The following is a 19644-nucleotide window of genomic DNA, read 5'->3' as shown; positions in this document are numbered from 1 at the left end:
ACATGTATAAGCCTGGAAGTGGCAAGATGTCCCCTTTCTGGCCTGTGTGCTTTGAAGTACATAAGACCAATCGTGTTAGTTTTTATCTCCTATTCAAGGACATGCACGAAGAGGTGATGAATACGATCATGCTAGGAACAAAATAGTTACCTTGCTGACGAGGCTAATCAAACCTGTCACTTAGCAAATGAGTCAGGAAAATAATTGAGCAAATTACATTTCACGTAATGCAGTTTGAGCATTTGAAAAATGGGACGCTAACGAAGTCGCAATTGTATGCTGGTGACATTAATCTATGACACGATTTGCGGAGAGTCTTTGGAGGTACTGAAAGCTTCAGATTTTCATGAATCATTTTAGGCAGTGGTTTTCATATTCCTCACAGTTCATTATTAATCATAAGTGCCTTGATTTTTTTCACACCATTGTCTCCTTGTATCACGAAATGAGACTTGCATGAAACAGCCGCGTTCAAACGGAGCTCCTGTGAATAGGTTTGATCAAGGTTCCGCGAATCCCGACCTGGCTGTTGATGGGATCCTGTTTCCGCCATCCATGATTCAGGCTTTACTGCAAATTGCCTCGGATCATTCGGCTCCGAATAAAGACCTACAGTCTGTTCTTTAAATTCATCCTTTCGCCGTACTGAAGCCGGTATTTGATTCAGCGACCTTTCGCCGAATCTGTCTGAAATTAACATACATAGAGACCTGTGACTTATCTTTTTTGTATTTTAACGGTCGTGTATAAATTTTTAATGGCTGTGTTAATTATGCGAAATATTAAATCACAGGATGGGATTATAATTTCATATCATTTCATTTGTCAGAATTGAACAATTTGTTTCTGTTCCGTTTCATGCAAAGCGCGTCCTATCTGTCAACTCCTGCTCATCGTTAATATCTGAATTCAGTTTATTACATATTTGACCTTTCGTTAAAGCAAATTGTGTTAATGACATGTTAATTCGTTTTCCGGGGAATTAATCTCGCGGATTTTAATTTCATGAAGCTGTCGTCTGTGTGTGTGTGTATGTATGTGTGTGAGTGTGGCTGTGAGTGTGTTTGGTAGAAGCCAGTGGTTTTAAAAATTCAGTTTGGTCTTGATCTAGCAACGTGGGGAGAGAGCTTGTCGATTCAAATTTAAAAGGTCCTGACGTTTCTTTGTTTGTGAGAGGCGTTTTTATTCATTTCTTGTATTGGCTATTGGCTGTAAATATTCGAGAAGCCCTCTATTGAACCAGTGCGACGATTAAACCTGTTGAATTAAATAGTTCTCTCTCTCTCTCTCTCTCTCTCTCTCTCTCTCTCTCTCTCTCTCTCTCTCTCTCTCTCTCTCTCATGATAGTATATTGTGGCAGTGGTCTTAATTCCGTTGATATTCCACGTGAAATACCATGGAAAATGACTTACAAAGAACGAAGCTATTTTGTCGCATTGCTAGGTATCGTAAGACTCATTTCTTTTAAATATAACCCCCCAATTTCATTCTCAATAACGAACACTAATACAGGATGGTATGAATAAGCAAATAGAGGCATTGCTCTTCAATATTTTGTTTCCTTATTTTTACCAAAAATGATTACGAGACACCCTACTTGAAGGGAATGCAAATGAGGACACTTTTCCAATATACTTTTATCACCGTGATAATCATTCATATCTCTGTTTTGGTTTTCTGTAAAAGAAAACTATTGTGCCGGCATTGTCCGTCCGCACTTTTCTCTGTCCGCACTTTCTGTCCGCCCTCAGATCTTAAAAACTACTGAGGCTAGAGGGCTGTAAATTGGTATGTTGATCATCCACCCTCCAGTCACCAAACCTACCAAATTGCAGCCCTCTAGCCTCAGTAGTTTTTATTTTATTCAAGGTTAAAGTTAGCCATGATCGTGCTTCTGACAACGATGTAGGATAGGCCACCACCGAGCCGTGGCCGCGGTTCATACAGCGTTATACCGAGACCACCGAAAGATAAGATCTATTTTCGGTAGCCTTGATTATACAACGTAGCGGTTGTACAGAAAACTCGATTGCGCCGAAGAAACTTCGGCGCATGATTTACATCAAATTCGCATCCAACAGGTCTACTCTGCGGGACCTTGAGAAAGAGTCTATTCTCCTTCTGCAGACTTCCACGGGAGACTATCACCACCAAACTCTTCCCGCCAGAAAGGACTATATTGCTTGTTTCAATATTGACGCAGAGTAAAGAGTAAACCTCGCTGTTTGAATTGGATTATCTGAGCGAATTTTCATCTCGAATTCCGCAAATTCATATGTGATCGCGGATAGCTCTTTGGCTGATTTATTGCTTTGTTTGCGCTTTCTCTTTTTTTTTTTCTCTTTCCAGTTGATTTTAACGTCTGAATTTGAGTCGTTTCTCGCGAAAGATTCTGTTTCTTAATGCTTCTTTTGGAGGTGAGGTTGCTATCCCTATAACTTTTTCTTGACCTCAGGGAGTGGTAGAAGGTAGGAAGTGACCCACAGACCTAACATACGTGAGCCGTCACCGGACCACACGTCAAAGTCATATATATATATATATATATATATATATATATATATATATATATATATATATATATATATATATATATATATATATGTGTATGTATATATATATATCTATATATAATATATATATTATGTATATATATTTATTCATAATACCCATGCCCCATTGGAGGGGCCGACATCAGAAGGGTACAACTCTCATGTTTCTCTGGAGTTTTTAGGGGTGAGGTTGCTAGCCCCACTCCCTTTTTCCTTGATAAAATGTTTGTAAAGCGCTTGGTACTAAGCCCCTCATAAAAAAAAAAAGACTCGTTACTTTCCAAGGAACGGTATATTTGAGAATTACTCACTGCTTTTCGCCTGAGAATTTTGACAAGGACTTTGAAAACAGTTATCAGTACTTATCAGTTGGAGATTTTTCCTTAACTTCAGCGTTTGTTTTAGATACAGAATTGTCCCCATCACAAACATCATTCTTTATCCTTCTCACGGTTGAACAGAAACATCTGGAGAGACTTCAATAAAACTGCCCCATTCTCGACCACCTGGAAGAAAACCAGATAGCGTTTTCGAAGATCCCAATTTCCAGCATCAGGAGCCAGTATTCGGTAACATCGGCTATTTCAACAGGAGAGCTCAGCGCCCTCGCCTCCCTCGACCAGTGAATGATTGCGATCATCGAGTGGTAATCAAAGCAAGAATACCCCCGGGAAATATTGTGTTGCGACATAATGCGTCTGCCTCCCACAGCGACCATCACGCTTAAAGGAAACTATAAGGAAATTCCGTGATTTGTTACAGCGACTAATTGCTCCCGCACAAAGCGGAGCTGGAAATCGAATACCCGTTCTCTCTCTCTCTCTCTCTCTCTCTCTCTCTCTCTCTCTCTCTGTGGATGGGTGAAAGAAGGTAGATTCAGTTGATGGTTAAACGGATACGGAAGATTAATTCCGTATGCATTCTGCTTTATAATAGTGTATATTGTAATGCGCGTTAAGCTTCAAAACTCGACGCTTTTGTTTTGTTATAATTACGTCTGTCAATCATCGCCGAAAATGAAAGCAAAAAAATTTTAAAAATTGCTACGAATCGCGAGTAGAATCATTTGCATTAGGACAAAGAAATTAATTATTTATTTATACGTCCTTTGTGTTATATCTTTACCACTTTAATATATATTTGAATTAATACATACCCTGTATATTCACATATTTCATTTCATTAGTTTCCGGTTTTTCAGTAAATCGCTAGTAATCTTCAAGTTTTAGATGTAGGATTTCTTAAGTGACCATAATACAGGTTTGCTTAAATTATATTGACCAAAGCTGATCACAAATCACATGAATTATATCGACCTAAAGCTGATCGTAAGTTACTTATTGTACAGAATATATTTCTGTACCTCAGCATCTATATTTGTGATTTAGTAAATTTTTCAAAGCACGGTCCTATAACAGGAGGAATAACCACAGTAACCATGGTTATTGGTTCTGTTCTAGGCCCGCGGTTTGAAAAATTTACTGATGAAATTACAAGTAGAAAGGACGATTAGCAGAAACATACTCTGTTGAGTAAGTCTTTCAAAATTCTAAACACTTTCGGCCAGATAGAATGGGTCTTAGGGAGCGCCATTAATTCGTAGCGGTATTGTGTCTGAATAAGCTTTTTTGTTGTTCTTCTTCTTCTTTTTTAACGTGCTTGTTTTCCCATTTGTATGGGGTAAGCACGATGCCTTCTTTGAAGGACTTTGATTTGGCTCTGGGGTAGGCTGTAGTCTCGATTGGCTACCCTGCCTGTCATCGCTTAGACCCCGGTAGCGTATGTACATGTATTGTACCATTTTTTTGTTGCTTCCGTAATCGTTGGAAGGGATTAGAAATAACGTCCATCATTGCTTTACATGTTCGATGATGCTAAACTAGATTAACATATTGCTTAAGCGTCGAAATCAAGGCTTAACTTCCAGCGCTCAGAATGAGCATCGTCAGAAACAAAGAAATCGGAGCCGTAAGGAATTGCCGACTACCCGACTTACTGTTGCTTGAGGAATGGTTCTCATTTCCTGGAGGTATACCATAAACATGGTGCGAGGAGTAAATGGAGAGGGGGCGGGGCGGGGGATAGAAATCCATACTAGTCAAAGCAGTGTCCAATATGTTGTTAGTAGTAGTAGCAGTCTTCCTCGAAATGGAAGTAATGGGAGTGTCTGTTTGCTAAGTGGGCTACTTGAATCGGGTAATGCAGACGCATCCCCATTACTTCTCTTTTACTTGTTGGCGATCAGCTCTCTCTCTCTCTCTCTCTCTCTCTCTCTCTCTCTCTCTCTCTCTCTCTCTCTCTCTCCACTCCACTCTTGTTCTGTTGTGTTGGAAATTTTTTTAAGCTTTTGATCAATCGCATTTTATTTGACATTGATATCGTAATCCAAAAATGAATGCCACTGTTAGAAATATGTTAAATGTGCAGGTCTTGATATTGTAAATAATCAAAGGGAAAATTTATCTTCTGTTCATCTGCAACATCTTGGAAAAATATGCGAAGTGAGCACCTTAGCAATTTTGATTAGAGTAATGTCCCTGGCAATTTGCTGACCACATTTAGTGTTTATTTATTTATCACTCTTTCAGTGTCTGTAAGGATGGAAAATAGTAAGATAAGACAGTGAATGGTGAACGGGATGTAAAATGATTGTTTATAGATGATGCAGTACTGTTTGGAGACATTAAAAGAGAAGCGTCAGAAACCAGTGTAAGAGTGACATTGTTCGCAATGGGAGGAATTTTAGAGTAGACAGGAGTAAAATTCATTTCAAGTGAAAGCCAAGAAAGTGAGGCAATCCACTGGTAACAAAACATTGCAGATAAGTTTAAATCTTTTTGAAGACGATTTTCTTCAGCCTCTTAAGATGCGTTTTCTGTACTTGAAAAATAAGGAAAGAAAATAACTATCATATGATCGTCCGTTCAGTTTTTTACATTGCATTTTGAAGCTAACACAGTACTCTCTTTTCCTAGGAGGTGGGCTTTTAACATAGTGCTTATAATGCAACAGGTGATGTTGGTGACATGTGGCCTTGTAGCCATTAGCCCCATGCAACCTCCCTGCCAACCCCCACCCCCATAAAAAAAAAAAAAAAAAAAGGTTCCAGTCTCTCTTAATTGAACCTACAAGTTAAAATGTGCGATATGCCCAATTTTTCCCTACCATTCTCAACAACGTCTGTAAAAAGTTCGGAGGATATCACAATACCATTTTGGAAAGGGCAAAGTCCTTTGTCATTCAGAGATCTCTTTGTTCTAGATAGGTGAATCATATCTCCCAACGTTTTACTTTAGGGTTTTAATTTTAGCCCGTAAGAATTGTTTGGATACGTTTCTATTTAAGGCCACTCGAAAATTTACTTTTTCTTTTTTTTAATAAGTGAACTCTTTCGTCTCCATTTTCCATTACTGTCTGTTACTTTTTTAATGAAAACCATATTGTTTGGAAGCTTGAATTTCAAGTCAGTGGCCCCTATGGTGGGCTTGTTCCATATGAATAGGGTTCATCTTCTGAATAATAATAATAATAATAATAATAATAATAATAATAATAATAATAATAGTATAATAATAATAATAATAATAATAATAATAATAATAATAATAATAATAATAATAATAATAATAATAACTGTGTATAAAACATTCTAGTCATACATTTCTTTATTTTATTTTGTGTACATTGACTTTCCACGCAAAGTTGCTATTTAAGTGTCATCTTGAGGTAGAATATTTCTACTTTATTGCAATGTGTTAAAAAGAAAATTCTATTAATAAATGACAAAGTTATTCGAACTGAAAATTTCTATACTTTCCCCACAAAAAATACTTTGCTAAAGATAAACAGACATATACATTTTTGTACCATGTAATCTAACACTTCGATTACTTACCTTCATTTCTGAACTTATTTAAAAAATAGTTTAATCTAAGAAGGACAATGTTTTCATTTAAATATGGGCAACACAGAGGATCATGTTTACTCTTACCTGTCATTTTATTCATATTTTTTAGCGTTAAGGAAGTGCAGAACTTGACCAAATAATGTACATTATGTACTTTAAGGTACTGGGCATACAAACACGCTGGAATAACAAATTGGTAATTTGTCTTTAACTTTGGAAAATTAACAGACAAAATAGAACCAGTTGCTTGCTTGAGTGAGAAAATGCCACGAGTTTTCAAGAATGAAGAAATAATGTTTGGCTGACTTTTTCCTATGTTTATGGCCTTTGGTTTTTCCAGGCTTTAGATTTCTTTACAACTTTCCAAAGTTATTCTTACCAAAAACATCTGTTTTCAGGTAGCTATTTGAATTTGAGGTGAAATCGAAGAAAAACAAGTTGAAATTATATAGTTGTCGGGTCAGCATATAAGACATGAAATTCTGTAAGAATTTCTATAAAGGAAAGTTACTGGCGCCAAATGGTATTAGTCAGATGTATTTTTCCAAACTCTTTCTTGTATGAATTGGCGTAATCTTCTTACACACTCTCGCTCTCTCTCTCCGCACACACACACACACACACACACTCACACAAACACACATATCACCTCTTTTCCTCCTGCAGACGTTTGCCTTCATTGGGGGGCGGCATCAATTACAACTTATGCCTCAAAAAAGAAGGAGAAGCGAACGTTATTATTCTCATTTCCGTCTGGGAGGAAAATTTCAGTCTCCCCTCCCAAGTTCATTCCCGTTTTTTATGTCCTCGCGCCGTTTGCGCCGACAGCGGAGCCGTTTGTAAATCTTCTCGGCGGGTAATTCCCTTTTAGGGGTGGCCGCTGTGTTTGCGTTCAATCATTGACTTTTTACCCAGCAAGCATTCTTCCAGTGGGATCCGTCGCGGGTTATGGTGGGTGAATTGGTGACCTGGGGCCAGCGCAGGCTATAAGGTTATGTTTCTTTTCCCCCCACCATTTTTATTATCTTCTTGCCAGCTATAGCTGCTTTCTGGGCAATAATGCTGTCTTGAGTTCCATGATGTGATCTCAGGGATGCCAAATTTCTTTTCCCTTTTTTTTATATGCTTTAGAACTCGTGCGATATTTGGATCAATTTCGTGTGGTTCCTTTCTTTCTGTTTATTCATATCCTTTGCTTTTCTTAGTTTTGGTTTTTCGTTTTAAAGGAAACCAAAATTTCAGTTTCTTAAGATGTACTAAAAACGGTATACATATGATTGTGTTTTGATTACTGTGGATGACCCAAGTATTAAGTTGTGTTTTATGTATGTGCGCGTTATGGGCGCAGTTACATATACATTTACATTCATACACATTTGCCGGAAAGATATTTCAGTTAAGGCAATCGGTATTTAACGAGTTTAAAATTGTCACTGAACTACAGAATTCATTGTAATAAGTTGATTGTCATACATGCGAGCAATGAATGAAAAACTGAGATACGTTTGTGATGACCAAATTTTACACCAAATTTAAGCGGTGTAATATAAAACAGAGCTGTTGAAATTAATTCATCTGAAATTTGATGTTGGGAAGAAGTGGCACCAACAGAGCAAGGAGAGAGAGAGAGAGAGAGAGAGAGAGAGAGAGAGAGAGAGAGAGAGAGAGAGAGAAAGATTGATTCGAGTTGCTCAACGTAATATAAATCACACGAGGTAAATTGAGGTACCTCATAAATCATCTCCCCTTCCCTGTAATTGTCGTGTCAAGTCTGCTGAAGACAGAGTTTTCATTTCATTATTTTGTGTGTGTGCGCATGCAAATGTAAGTTGTAAGTTACCCACAATTCTGAGATGACTTTATTTCTAATCATTGGACGCTGTTCGGCAAAGGGACATCTGGCAGCTTTCGTAAGGGGACGGGTAAGATCACGGTTTACTTATTTAATTCCAAGCGACAGCTGCAGGTGAAATGTTCAGCAGATGCTGTATTAGTGATGCTTGAAGACGTTACGTCTATAAACCTTCATTAGTCATTTAGGTTTTTATATTGGTTTAATTCATTATACCCGGTGACTGTTTTCGTTGATAACACGGAGCCAACATAAAGGATCAATTTTACCTTCACTTATATTTTAGTTTACGTTTGTTAGCATGAAGGAAGTACAGAACTTGACCAAATATCGTAAGTAATGTACTTTGAAGTACATTCTCATATAAAATAGAGGCCTGTACTTTTTAACTTAGGTCGTGATAAAAGTGTTAGGCATAACAACTGAATCCAAGTGTATATCACGCCCTCGCTGGGAGCGAAGCCAGTCATTAACACTGATGAGAGGGATTCCACGAAGGATTATAAAAGAGGCGTTAATTACCAAGAAAAAAAATATAAAGACTAGAAGATGAAATACCGCTGAACCTGTTACATTAACGTGAGAAGGGGCTGAATACAAGCAAGCGAAAGAAATTGCAACAGGACGACTATGGAGAGAGGGAGAACTCTCCCCTTAAATCTACGCATAAGAGTAATTACGATACATGTTCGTGTTAAACCTTCGTGTTTGTCTATTCACACATCGCCAGCTTCATTCTTTACCTCACTTCTGTTGCCGCGGAGAAATAAGTAGTGTGATTCTGTCGTTTACTTTATTTTTTAAGGTGGGATATAGTGTAGCTTTATGCCAAGATTTTTTTTTTTATTTATGTGTGACGTTAACAGTTTGTAGAGCTTTTTCATGAGATTGTTCCTGGTGATTGTGTGAAAGGTGTAGTTAAAAGGTGATGTCCAATGAGGATATTGTCAGAAATAGACGTTTTTTTTCTAGCTATACAGGGGATTACTGTTTTGAGGTTTCTGTTATTCACTGATTCATTTTTTTTTTTTTTTTGCTTTGTTTCATGATACATTTATCTTTTTCTGAGCCTTTCATTGCCCCAGTCGCTGAATAGCAAATGAAAATAATTTTGAATTTGTGACAAACCATTCTTCCATGGCATATTTTGTTCCTGTGATACGCTTTGCAGGCATTCATTTCTAACCTTGGTTTTTAAGAATGTCATTATTGAATTCAGTGATAGATCTATTTTTGACGAAAAACCCCTTTTGTTGAAGTTCACTGTTTGCATTGCCAAACACGACATACAATAGTAATAAGTATTTTTCTTTTAAGTGATTTAGCATCCATGACAACTCAATGACAAATGCACTCTTTGCAAGATTTTTAATACTGGATGTGCCTTTATAATTTAATAAGTTATACTTAATTATTGCTGACGGTTTCGCCGAGTGTTTCCAGGTAATTAATCAATTCCATGTTAGGGCTCAGATTGGGAGGCAAATTGAAGGTCAATCTAACACCACAACAGCGACCATTAGTGAGACAGACAGGTACAGACCCGTAAATTTTACAGTAATATACTGTAAAATTTAAGGGTCTATATATGCGGAAATACTGTCAAACTTTCCATATCATCATCTCGGCTTTTAAGTTTAAGCAAAGAGCCTTTCTGTTCACGAACAGATTCGAGGGTATTCTTGGGCAAGTCGCTCTCTGCATTGTCAGTGTCATATGCTTCAGATCCTCGCATCATCACCATTGTCAGAAAATGGTCTCCTCTCTGGATGTTAGCCGCATCCCAGCTCCTCGTTCAATGGACAATATTGCTCGAAGTGGTGGTTTCCATTTCTCCAGTAATGGCAGTTTTGCTTTAGACCCTTCTCGGAAGAGATCCTACTTGATCATGTCTTTCCAGCGTTATTTCAGTAGAGAGCTTCTTCCACTGCCCCTCTCGTCGTCTCTGGTTCTTAGTCTGCGCGTGTTACTAGTTTTTGCAGAGCTCAGGGAATCACACTTTTGAAATGTCGTGAATTTCCGTTTGTTTGTTTGTTTATCGATGTGTTTATCTGCGTTTGGTGATTATTCCCAGGGGTATTTTACTTGCTGAGAAGTAAAAGGTTAACGATCTCTGAAGCCACGCCATATATATGTGTATATATATATATATATATATATATATATATGTGTGTGTGTGTGTGTGTGTGTGTAAATAAAGACAAAATCCACGAAGGAAAGAGAAACACTGGAGTGCTGCGAGGCCTTTCGACTAAATAAAGGACGACAGTCGAAAGGCCTTGCAGCATGTTGTCTGCCGTTAAACTATTTTAACTTCAAATATTAAGGGAAAAGACTTTCATGCCACTCTTCAAGAACCTCTTTAAGACATTGGTGCGGGTAATGGGTTAGATAACAAACATTTGTCAAGTATAATTTTAATTCATACCTTCTTGTCCATTTATTTTGTGATGCCCAACTTTGGAAAAGTTGAGAACCCACTGCATTATTTCAGTAATGAAGTACTTAGAATTAACACGAATTACCATGATATAATAATAATAATAATAATAATAATAATAATAATAATAATAATAATAATAATAATAATAGATTACGTACACTCGGTCTTGTATATTTATTTATTTTCACATCAATATGTTTATGAAATCTACACGGGCTGTTATGACTAGGGGATTTTGATATAAACAGTAACGATAATAGAATTAGACATGTAGCTGACATTTCAGTTGAACCTTAAAAAGCAGTCTGGAAGTATTTCCGAGTAAATTATCAAAGTATTGATAATTTTATTTAATGAAAAGACATTATTACCCGTCGGGTCTAATAGAATTTGCATACACCAAAGAGGAATTACAAGAGGAAAATGGAGTTGAAACTTTCATCACCTTTTGTAAAAAAAAAAAAAAAAAAAATCAATTTTCTCAGCTTTTATAAAAAATATAAAACGTTACTTTGTCTGACACAAGATATTAAAACTTCCTAATGGGAATAATTCTTCAGAAACTGACATTCGTGACCACTCACCTGAGCTGAAGACCAGAAGGAGAATTGCCGCGAGCATGATCCTTGTCGCTAGAGTTGCCGCTCCTTGTCCCACAGAGTACATCATTGTCAATTTCTTTTGCTCAACTTCAAAGGAATATCCGTCCGGGTGGCTCCTCTCCCGGAGAGGTGCAACGAAGTAGCCAAATTCACGGGATGGGAAGATAAGGGGATAATGGAGTAATGGGAGATCGAGCTGCGAAGTTCCTTTTTTGTTGGGGCGGGGGCGGTTAAAAGACAGGAATGTGTATGGGATGTATTGTCTAGCCTGGTGGTGATTGGCCGGGGATGAAGCTGTAAAATATGTGTGGGGAAATGCGTTCACGATATGTAGCGTTATGTACTGGTTCTGACTGATGTTAAGCAAAACAGATCTTCAAAACTGCGGCACTTTGTAGCGGAATGCTTGAAATTATTTGCTTCGTGAAAAGGGAAATAGATCTACATTTAGAACGTGATTCTTCCTTGAGCGTACTTAGGGTTTATCTCTGTTATGCAATTAAACCTCGTTTTATAAAATCTTAAAAGACTGAAATAATGAAAATTGAAGCTGCTTAACAAATTGAAAGAAAGATGGCTGGCTACAACATTCGTGAAGAAAAGACAACCGCATTTAAAAATATGTTGAAACTCAAAATATTCCTTTTTTTTTTATCTCAAAGTCATCCTAACTAAGGAATATCTTTCCCTACTTACAGGATTATCAACGAAATGTTTTATAGCTATAGCTATGTAGGTTAAGAATGGGATTTTTGAAGACACATAGCACTAATCTTCCTCGAGTCGTGTAATAAACATGTGACGGTGGAGACGCTCGGATATTGCGAGCGAGTTCCCGTTGAATTAACTTTTGATCAAGACAGATGAGCAATTTTATTTCTGAGAGAGTTTAATGAACGGAGAATTGGGAATGCGGTGCAAAGACCTGAGGGAACATTAGGATGAGGTCATTCCTTCTCTTAATGAGTGAAGAAAGGGGGAGAGAGAGAGAGAGAGAGAGAGAGAGAGAGAGAGAGAGAGAGAGAGGGGGCGCCACGGTCTTGTGGCTGTACATATAAAAGGGAACTATGATTTCTGTCTCCAAAATTTTTTTTTGTATCTTGGAATTGTTTAAAATCTTTTGTTTGTATCTTGGAACTGTTTAAAAATTTTTTTTTGTTTGTATCTTGGAACTGTTTAAAAAAAATTTGTTTGTATCTTGGAACTGTTTAAAATTTTTTGTTTGTATCTTGGAACTGCTTAAAAAAATTTGTTTGTATCTTGGGATGTTTAAAAAAAATTTTGTTTGTATCTTGGAACTGTTTAAAAAAATCTTCTTTTAAAATTTTTGTTTGTATCTTGGAACTGTTAAAACTTTTTGTTTGTATCTTGGAACTATTTTTTCTCAGTACCACAAATGTGAATTTGCTGAAGAACTCTATTTAGATATTTAGGGGAACAAAAGAATCAGAAAGCGTTATTCCTGGTTCCGTGGAACAGTGTGCCTCAGTCGGCAAAAGCTGAAAGCTCTAGTAGAAGAGAAATTAAAGATCCCAGTTGGCCTTAATATGTGGATTGTAGAAGTAGGAATATCACCAAAGGATCGAACATTATCGCGCTGCTGGAGATGCTACACTCGCAATTATTTACGACATTTCAAAAGTACACATTCGATTACAATTTTTCATTTGTTTTCTCAGAGGTTTCTCATTAAATTACTTTGCAGTTCTTTCCGTTCACGTTTATCACTTTCTGTTTCATTGGTATTCACTCGTTCTTCTTGGTTATTGGTATTTATAAATGCCTGTATCACGTCTCTAACAGAGGAGATTTTAGTGTTTCCCACACTTTTCAGAGGTCGGTTTTTTCTGTTCTTAAAGGATAAAGTTAGTTTTCTTTTTTCTGTTTGTATAGTATATAGTATCTCACTTCACTCAATACTTCGTGGAAATATCGCGAACGTCAGCAGTTATTAACCTGACAACACAGTGTTCCCTCACATTTTTCAGCATTTTCGTGTGGGAATCCTACTCGACTGTAAAATGTAATATATTGGGCCTGTGAATTTTATCCCTTTTCTGGGAATACGCTTCTTTCAAGTAATTTCTTCTAAAATTTCTAAGTTATACTAGATCCCATTATTCCTTTTCTATATCTACATTTTCTCAGTAATAAAATCAGTTGCCTTTATTTCACCTCGTTCTCTTTGCACTTTCAATTATTGCCTCCCTCCAACCAATTCAGCCCTCTCTGCATTTCTCGAAATTCCAGTCGATTGCTTTTTGGAGGTTAAGAGCTGTTAACTGTCAAAAAAAAATTGCAGCCATACCTCTCCAGAAATTCCAGCTGCCCCCTTTCCAGGAAATTTAAGCTGTTACCTATCCAGACTGCAGCTGCCACGTTTTCGATATATTCCAGTCGTCACCTTTCCCGAAATTCCAGCAGCACTACAGGTGTGGGACCCTCCGAACTTGCATCCTCGTTTTGTAGCGGTGAATCTGAAAAGGAGAGAGTGAAGAGGGGGAAAAATTAGAGGAGTCGTTAATGGCGTGTTAAGCAGTGATATCAATTAACACCCAGTCAGAACACACGTACCAGGAAATCATTCGGCGCCGCCGCCGGGGAGGACGGGCGCAGGACGCTAATGCCGTCCAACTGCGTTCAATATACGATTTCTTTTGCTCTCGAAGCGTAATGGCAGAGCCGCGTAATAAATGATAAATTGGAATATCAAATGGTAATTTCAGATGAGCTGCTGGCAATTCAATAGCGGAGAGAGACGTAGGAATATGTTGCGTGATTTCGAATTTAATTTTTTTTTTTTATTTTATGTTTGAGATAACTTGAAACGTGCTTTTTTTTTTAATAGATGAAATTTTGTAATTTAACGTTGTATTACATATGAAATTTGAGGTGTTTATATGAAAAACGCGATAAAAAATATTTCATATGGATAGACATAATCTAGACTGCATGACACCTAGTTATTCGTATGTGCATCCATCAAGATTTAGTACGCTTAGAAATTTAATGTTTTAAGCAATTGACAGTAGTATATTCACTGTTAATAAGAGGTTTACTTGATGAAACATCATTTCAAACAATTTCATGGTTTATCTATATTCTGCTGAATAAAGACACACTCTTGCACATGATTTTACTGCCAAATTATTGTTATCCATAGAAAGTACCAATGGCTTGGTACTCTGATAAACCATTTCATAAGCATAAGAGCCCCAGTCGATGGATTGTTTTCCACTTTGTGGAAATATCTCAAAAATGGTTGGTGAGCCTTTAAAAATGCAAGATTCCAGGTTTTTAAGCAAAAGTACTTTCCCCGCTTTGCGTGGTGTGAAAATTACCAAGGTGTCTTGAAGAGTCGATTTTATTTCAGAGAAACGAGAGGAATAAGATATTAGGGTTTAGCGTTTTGGGCGTTCGTGGAATTACAAGGTAGCGTGACAGTATGAATGATGTAGGTGTTCATGACTGGTTAGTGCAGGAATGTGGTCCAGAGATGCAAGCAAAGGAATGGGGAAGTACTGCTTGAATAGCAATATTAGCAATTTTAGTTTCATAATATTTGAAAGGCAGACGTTCCAGTTTTTGTACGATTTATCTAGGACTCGACCCTTGTTGTGATGTGTGCCAACCATTTCATCACTAGCAACCTTTGAATATCTAGCCCAGTTTCAATGGCTGTATTATTGTTTATTAAAACAGTCTAACCAGACCACTGAGCTGACTAAATGATACGCATGCTTCAGTTGACTGTATCGGTGTTATCTCAGGCAACAAAGTTGGAGGGGGAGCCTCCTTTTGTGCGGACTATCTAGACGGTGTTGATGCATTTCTGCGAAAATTCAGGGAGTCGCTGCTATGGTCCAAGGGAGAGGTAATATGGTTTTGAGAAGGGGCGGAAGTTAATGGGTAATTTTCGTTTGGGACTGCAGAGGGATGCGAGCTCAGGGCCCCTGTACAGTTACCATTTGTAATGATTACATTCGAAATATTTTTATTTTTCGCCAGCTGTTTCGTAAATATTCATCTAAATCTCCGCACTTATATAAATTTTGATTTAGAAAGGCAGAACGCATTAACTCCAAAAATGGAATTTTCGCAAATTTGGTATATATGGAATCAGCAGAAAGAGATGAATGTAGCCATTATGGCGAAGATGTAAGTGGCAAATAGGTTATGAACACATTTCCCTTTGAATTTTTTACAGAATGTTCAGCACCTGTATTGTGACTGGGTAGCACACAAGCGGTGATGATGGTTATCACCCATTAGTGTGGTTATTGATGTCAGATAGGTATTGATGATAAAATTATGCCATTATAAATCATATAAACAGTTGTCACAATTCCACAAAGGGAACTAATCGATAGTCCAAAAGTCACTAATTGCATTGATGTGATAGATGCATTTATATTTTTAGGATTTTTTTTTTTTTTACTTTTTTATGGTTATTTACACAATTAATATCTTTTATTTATGAGTGTCAAAATATTGATTAACGTTTAAGATTTTTAATTGATACCCACGTGTGATAAAGCGATCTTTAATTTTAAAAAAATACTATGTTTTGAATTGTTATTCAGTTGTAATATATACTCATTTAATGCGGATATTTCAAAATATGTATTTTACTGAACCGTAATTTGTGTGTGTGTGTATATATATATATATATATATATATATATATATATATATATATATATATATATATATATATATATATATATATATCTTATAACAAAATGTTATATATATATATATATATATATATATATATATATGTATATATATATATGTATATATATGTATATATATAATCTTCCATCTGGATTGTTTTAATTTAATCTGGATTGTTTTATGTAGAGTGTAATGCATGTGGCCCATTGTATCTACATGACTATGTTCATTACTAGAAAAATTAAGTTACGATATTTTTTTTATAATCAGCCTTCCATTTTCCTTTGGACGTTTTGCGTGCACTGTACTTTTCTCTCTCTTGCCTGTTCCTGATGCATTGTTTAATCATTCCCTTTTTTTTTGGGGGGGCGTGCTAATTTTCAATAATAACGAAATGTTTTTCTGTCATTTAATCGTGATTCGTGTTTACTTTCGGCTATTGTATAAACAATAGTATTCCGCAGCTGCGACAGCTTCTCGCTCGCGCCGACAAATGTGTGAGTCTGTGATACCGACAGCATCCGGGTATTGTTGCACGCAATTTCCACCTGAAGTTTCTTTTGAGTGAAATCATTGATGTCGGGTCAGTATTGATGTCATAAATTTGCTCGCGTAAAATGCATAAACAGTTTTATAAATTCCACAAAAGACCTTTAATGAATCACAAAAAGAATCTGTCACTGATGTGTCTCTGCAACTATCATGTGTCCAATGTCATTACTGGATGTCACTGTTGAATCCCTTCTGTTGGTGCAATTGATCTGTTTAATTCATGAGTATGAAAAAATAATCCACGCATTATTTTTAATTTTATTTGCTTCGCGATTGTTTGATGGCATCTGTTCGGTAAGAGTTTGACAGTTATGAAAACGTTTATTTATGATTATTTTTTTTTTTTTGGTGAGGCGGGGTGATCTCTTAATTATTCCGACTTTTTTATTACGCAGGGTATTTCTTGTTATTCCTGCAAAGCGAGTTGTCCGTTGGTTAGTATTCTGATGTGAGTACTGATGTCGAATCGACTAAACTGAACTTTGGTATTCGGAAGGTATAAAGAATTGGATATTAAACGATATTTGTGGCATGATATTCGTGAATATAAACAAAAACACTCTTCCTCAGGCGACAAAAATTCACAATCAGCCAAGTTTTACAATCTTATAAATCAGCTATCACTGTGGAGATGAGTTGATATCGATTCATAAGTTCAGAACGCGAATTCGACCTGCGTTTGTACAGCAGAGTCGAAATCATCTTTTGTCTCTCTTGGTAGCCAGGTGGTGTAAAGTCACTGTGTGTTGTTTCTAAACCAGGCATCAGTTCGAATCCCGCCGGGGAATAAGCATTTATTAGTTGATATCATTCTCCGTAGATTTCAGTTATTCCCAGGGTGTATTGAATGGGATATTAAACAATATTCGTGGCTTAATATCCGTGCATATATATATATATATATATATATATATATATATATATATATATATATATATATATATATATATATATATATATATATATATATTAATATGTATGTAAGATGCCAACTATGCATATCCATATGATTAATCGCATTCCTTTGTTGTCGCGTAGTGGATATATGAAGGCTTTGATCCTTTCGCAGGAGAGCGCATTTAAGCGTACAAGGCAGTCTCTTGTTTCCTCTCTCTCTCTCTCTCCTCTCGTAAATTTTCCTAGTTCCTCTTATCAAGAGCCGTCAGCATGTTTCACGGGGACGCAACGCAATGGCATTTTCGAGGACAATAAGATCGTAATCATCTAACTATTCACTATTGCTTCCAAAATAATCCCTGGATCCGCTTATTCTCTCTCTCTCTCTGCTCCTTCGTCCTCAGTTTTCTAGTAGCGCGCAGTTGTATTTCCTCGTGAAAACATAAAACTGTTTTTGTTTACTTTGACGTGACAAGGGAATAAATAAAATGCTCTCTCAAAACAATATCTTTTTTGTTTTATCACTTGATCCCCCCCCCCGCCCCCCGCGCTGCAAGTCAAGCCTTCTAGTGTTGTATTACCAAACGGGATCAAAGGTATTCCTGCCACCTTTGCAATCTAACTAGTTTGCCGAATGAACGTGGCGAAATGTTTGCATGCGAGCGTTTTTTTGCGGCCTTCGTAGCCCGAAATTTATTTCGTTGTCACTTGCGTAACTTCCTGCACATGTCCGTTAAGCACGATGGTAATTTCAAATTCATATATTAACGTGTGTGCATAACTGAATCGCGAAAATATGGAACGGGATGAATATATAAGTAAAGACAAAATCCTGGAGTGCTGCGAGGCCTTTCGACTATCGTCCTTTACTTAGCAGACTCCATTGTTTCTCTTTCCTTCGTGGATTTTGCTGAGTCTGTTTATCTTTCACTTCGTGGATTTTGGATTTTGAGTCTGCTAAGTAAAGGACGACAGTCGAAAGGCCTCGCAGCACTCCATTGTTTCTCTTTCCTTCGTGGATTTTGTCTTTATTAACGTGTACGAAAAAAACAAAAAAGGTCTTTATTTTTTACAGTTGAATATCGGGAAACTACCTTTCAAAAAGGTTAGTTTCATTTTTGCATTCATCCACAAAGATTCCCATGTTTTCATCCGCGTCAGAGGTTCAGAGATCTTTATAAAAATTTGAGAGCTACAAGGGAAAGATTTTGGGACTAGAAGTAGACCTCACGTAATTATTAATGTTTTTGTTCCAGTTCGAGGCAGTTCAGATACAATTGTATGCCCGGGCAGACTTGTATATTGTACATTGTTAATGTGTGCTTAAGTATAAAATCATTAATAAGCCGTATGTCTTACAAAAATTGTCAGACAAGTTTCGTTCAATTTTAGTAATAATTCCAGTCAGTTCATGTAATAAGGGTTTTATTTTGTTCTGTGATGAGAATATTCATTGTCATTAGCCATCCAGTTTCGAAACACTTCTCTTTGGTAGGAGTTTCAATGATTTCGTAACTGGCAGTATCAACAATGGATTTGAATGATTCTGTATTAATAACATGAAAAGTGTCGATAATACCAGCAACAAACGCTAATTACATAAAATTATAACAGCTAATTGTGGCTAGACTTCACTCGGACAAAGTTATTGTATTTGTATTAATAGTAGGGAAACGTCGATAATACCAGCAAAAATAATTACATAAGATTGTATCAGCTGATGATAGCTAGACTTCACTTGGACAAAGTTATATTTTTCTCTGCCATTTTTCCAAGGTTAGAATTATCCAGTGATGAAAGGTTTGTCTTCTCACGAGAGGTATTCGTTCTCTGCTTCCGTTTTATATTTATCCCCTCTTTGATGTGCTTTTATTTTTAACATGGACACTAATAATAATAAAAAGGATAATTATAAACTCAAGATTAAGGTTATTATTTTAATATGGCTAATAAACATTACTTGGATCATAAATTGGCCGATTTTTATCAAGGATTTTGATGAGATTTTATGTGTCAGTATTTGGCTCAGGAACACATTTCCAAGAGGCCAGGGAAACACGTGCAAAATCAATCACATATTCTCAATGGTCTTCTTTCGCTGTAATTTATCGAAATTACTCGTACTTGGAGCTTGTTATTACTGAGGGGTCTTCATACTTCCG

The 19644-nt window shown here is 36.7% G+C and overlaps 1 protein-coding gene across 1 annotated transcript in view; it reads right to left on the bottom strand.

Moving 5' to 3' along the window:
* Positions 1 to 19644, bottom strand: part of LOC136832479 (cell adhesion molecule 2-like) — a 351167-nt gene that overhangs the window by 197986 nt on the left and 133537 nt on the right. Inside the window, exon 2 of the mRNA XM_067093362.1 lies at positions 11339 to 13833. Within this exon, the coding sequence (XP_066949463.1) occupies positions 11339 to 11423 (85 nt within the window). The 5' untranslated portion in view covers positions 11424 to 13833. The remainder of the gene's footprint in view (positions 1 to 11338; positions 13834 to 19644) is intronic.

Source organism: Macrobrachium rosenbergii, chromosome 50, assembly GCF_040412425.1.
Source record: "Macrobrachium rosenbergii isolate ZJJX-2024 chromosome 50, ASM4041242v1, whole genome shotgun sequence".
Classification (NCBI taxonomy): Eukaryota; Metazoa; Arthropoda; class Malacostraca; order Decapoda; family Palaemonidae; genus Macrobrachium; species Macrobrachium rosenbergii.
The sequence above is the reverse complement of the archived record's forward strand: the minus strand, read 5'-3'. Positions and strand labels throughout refer to the sequence as shown.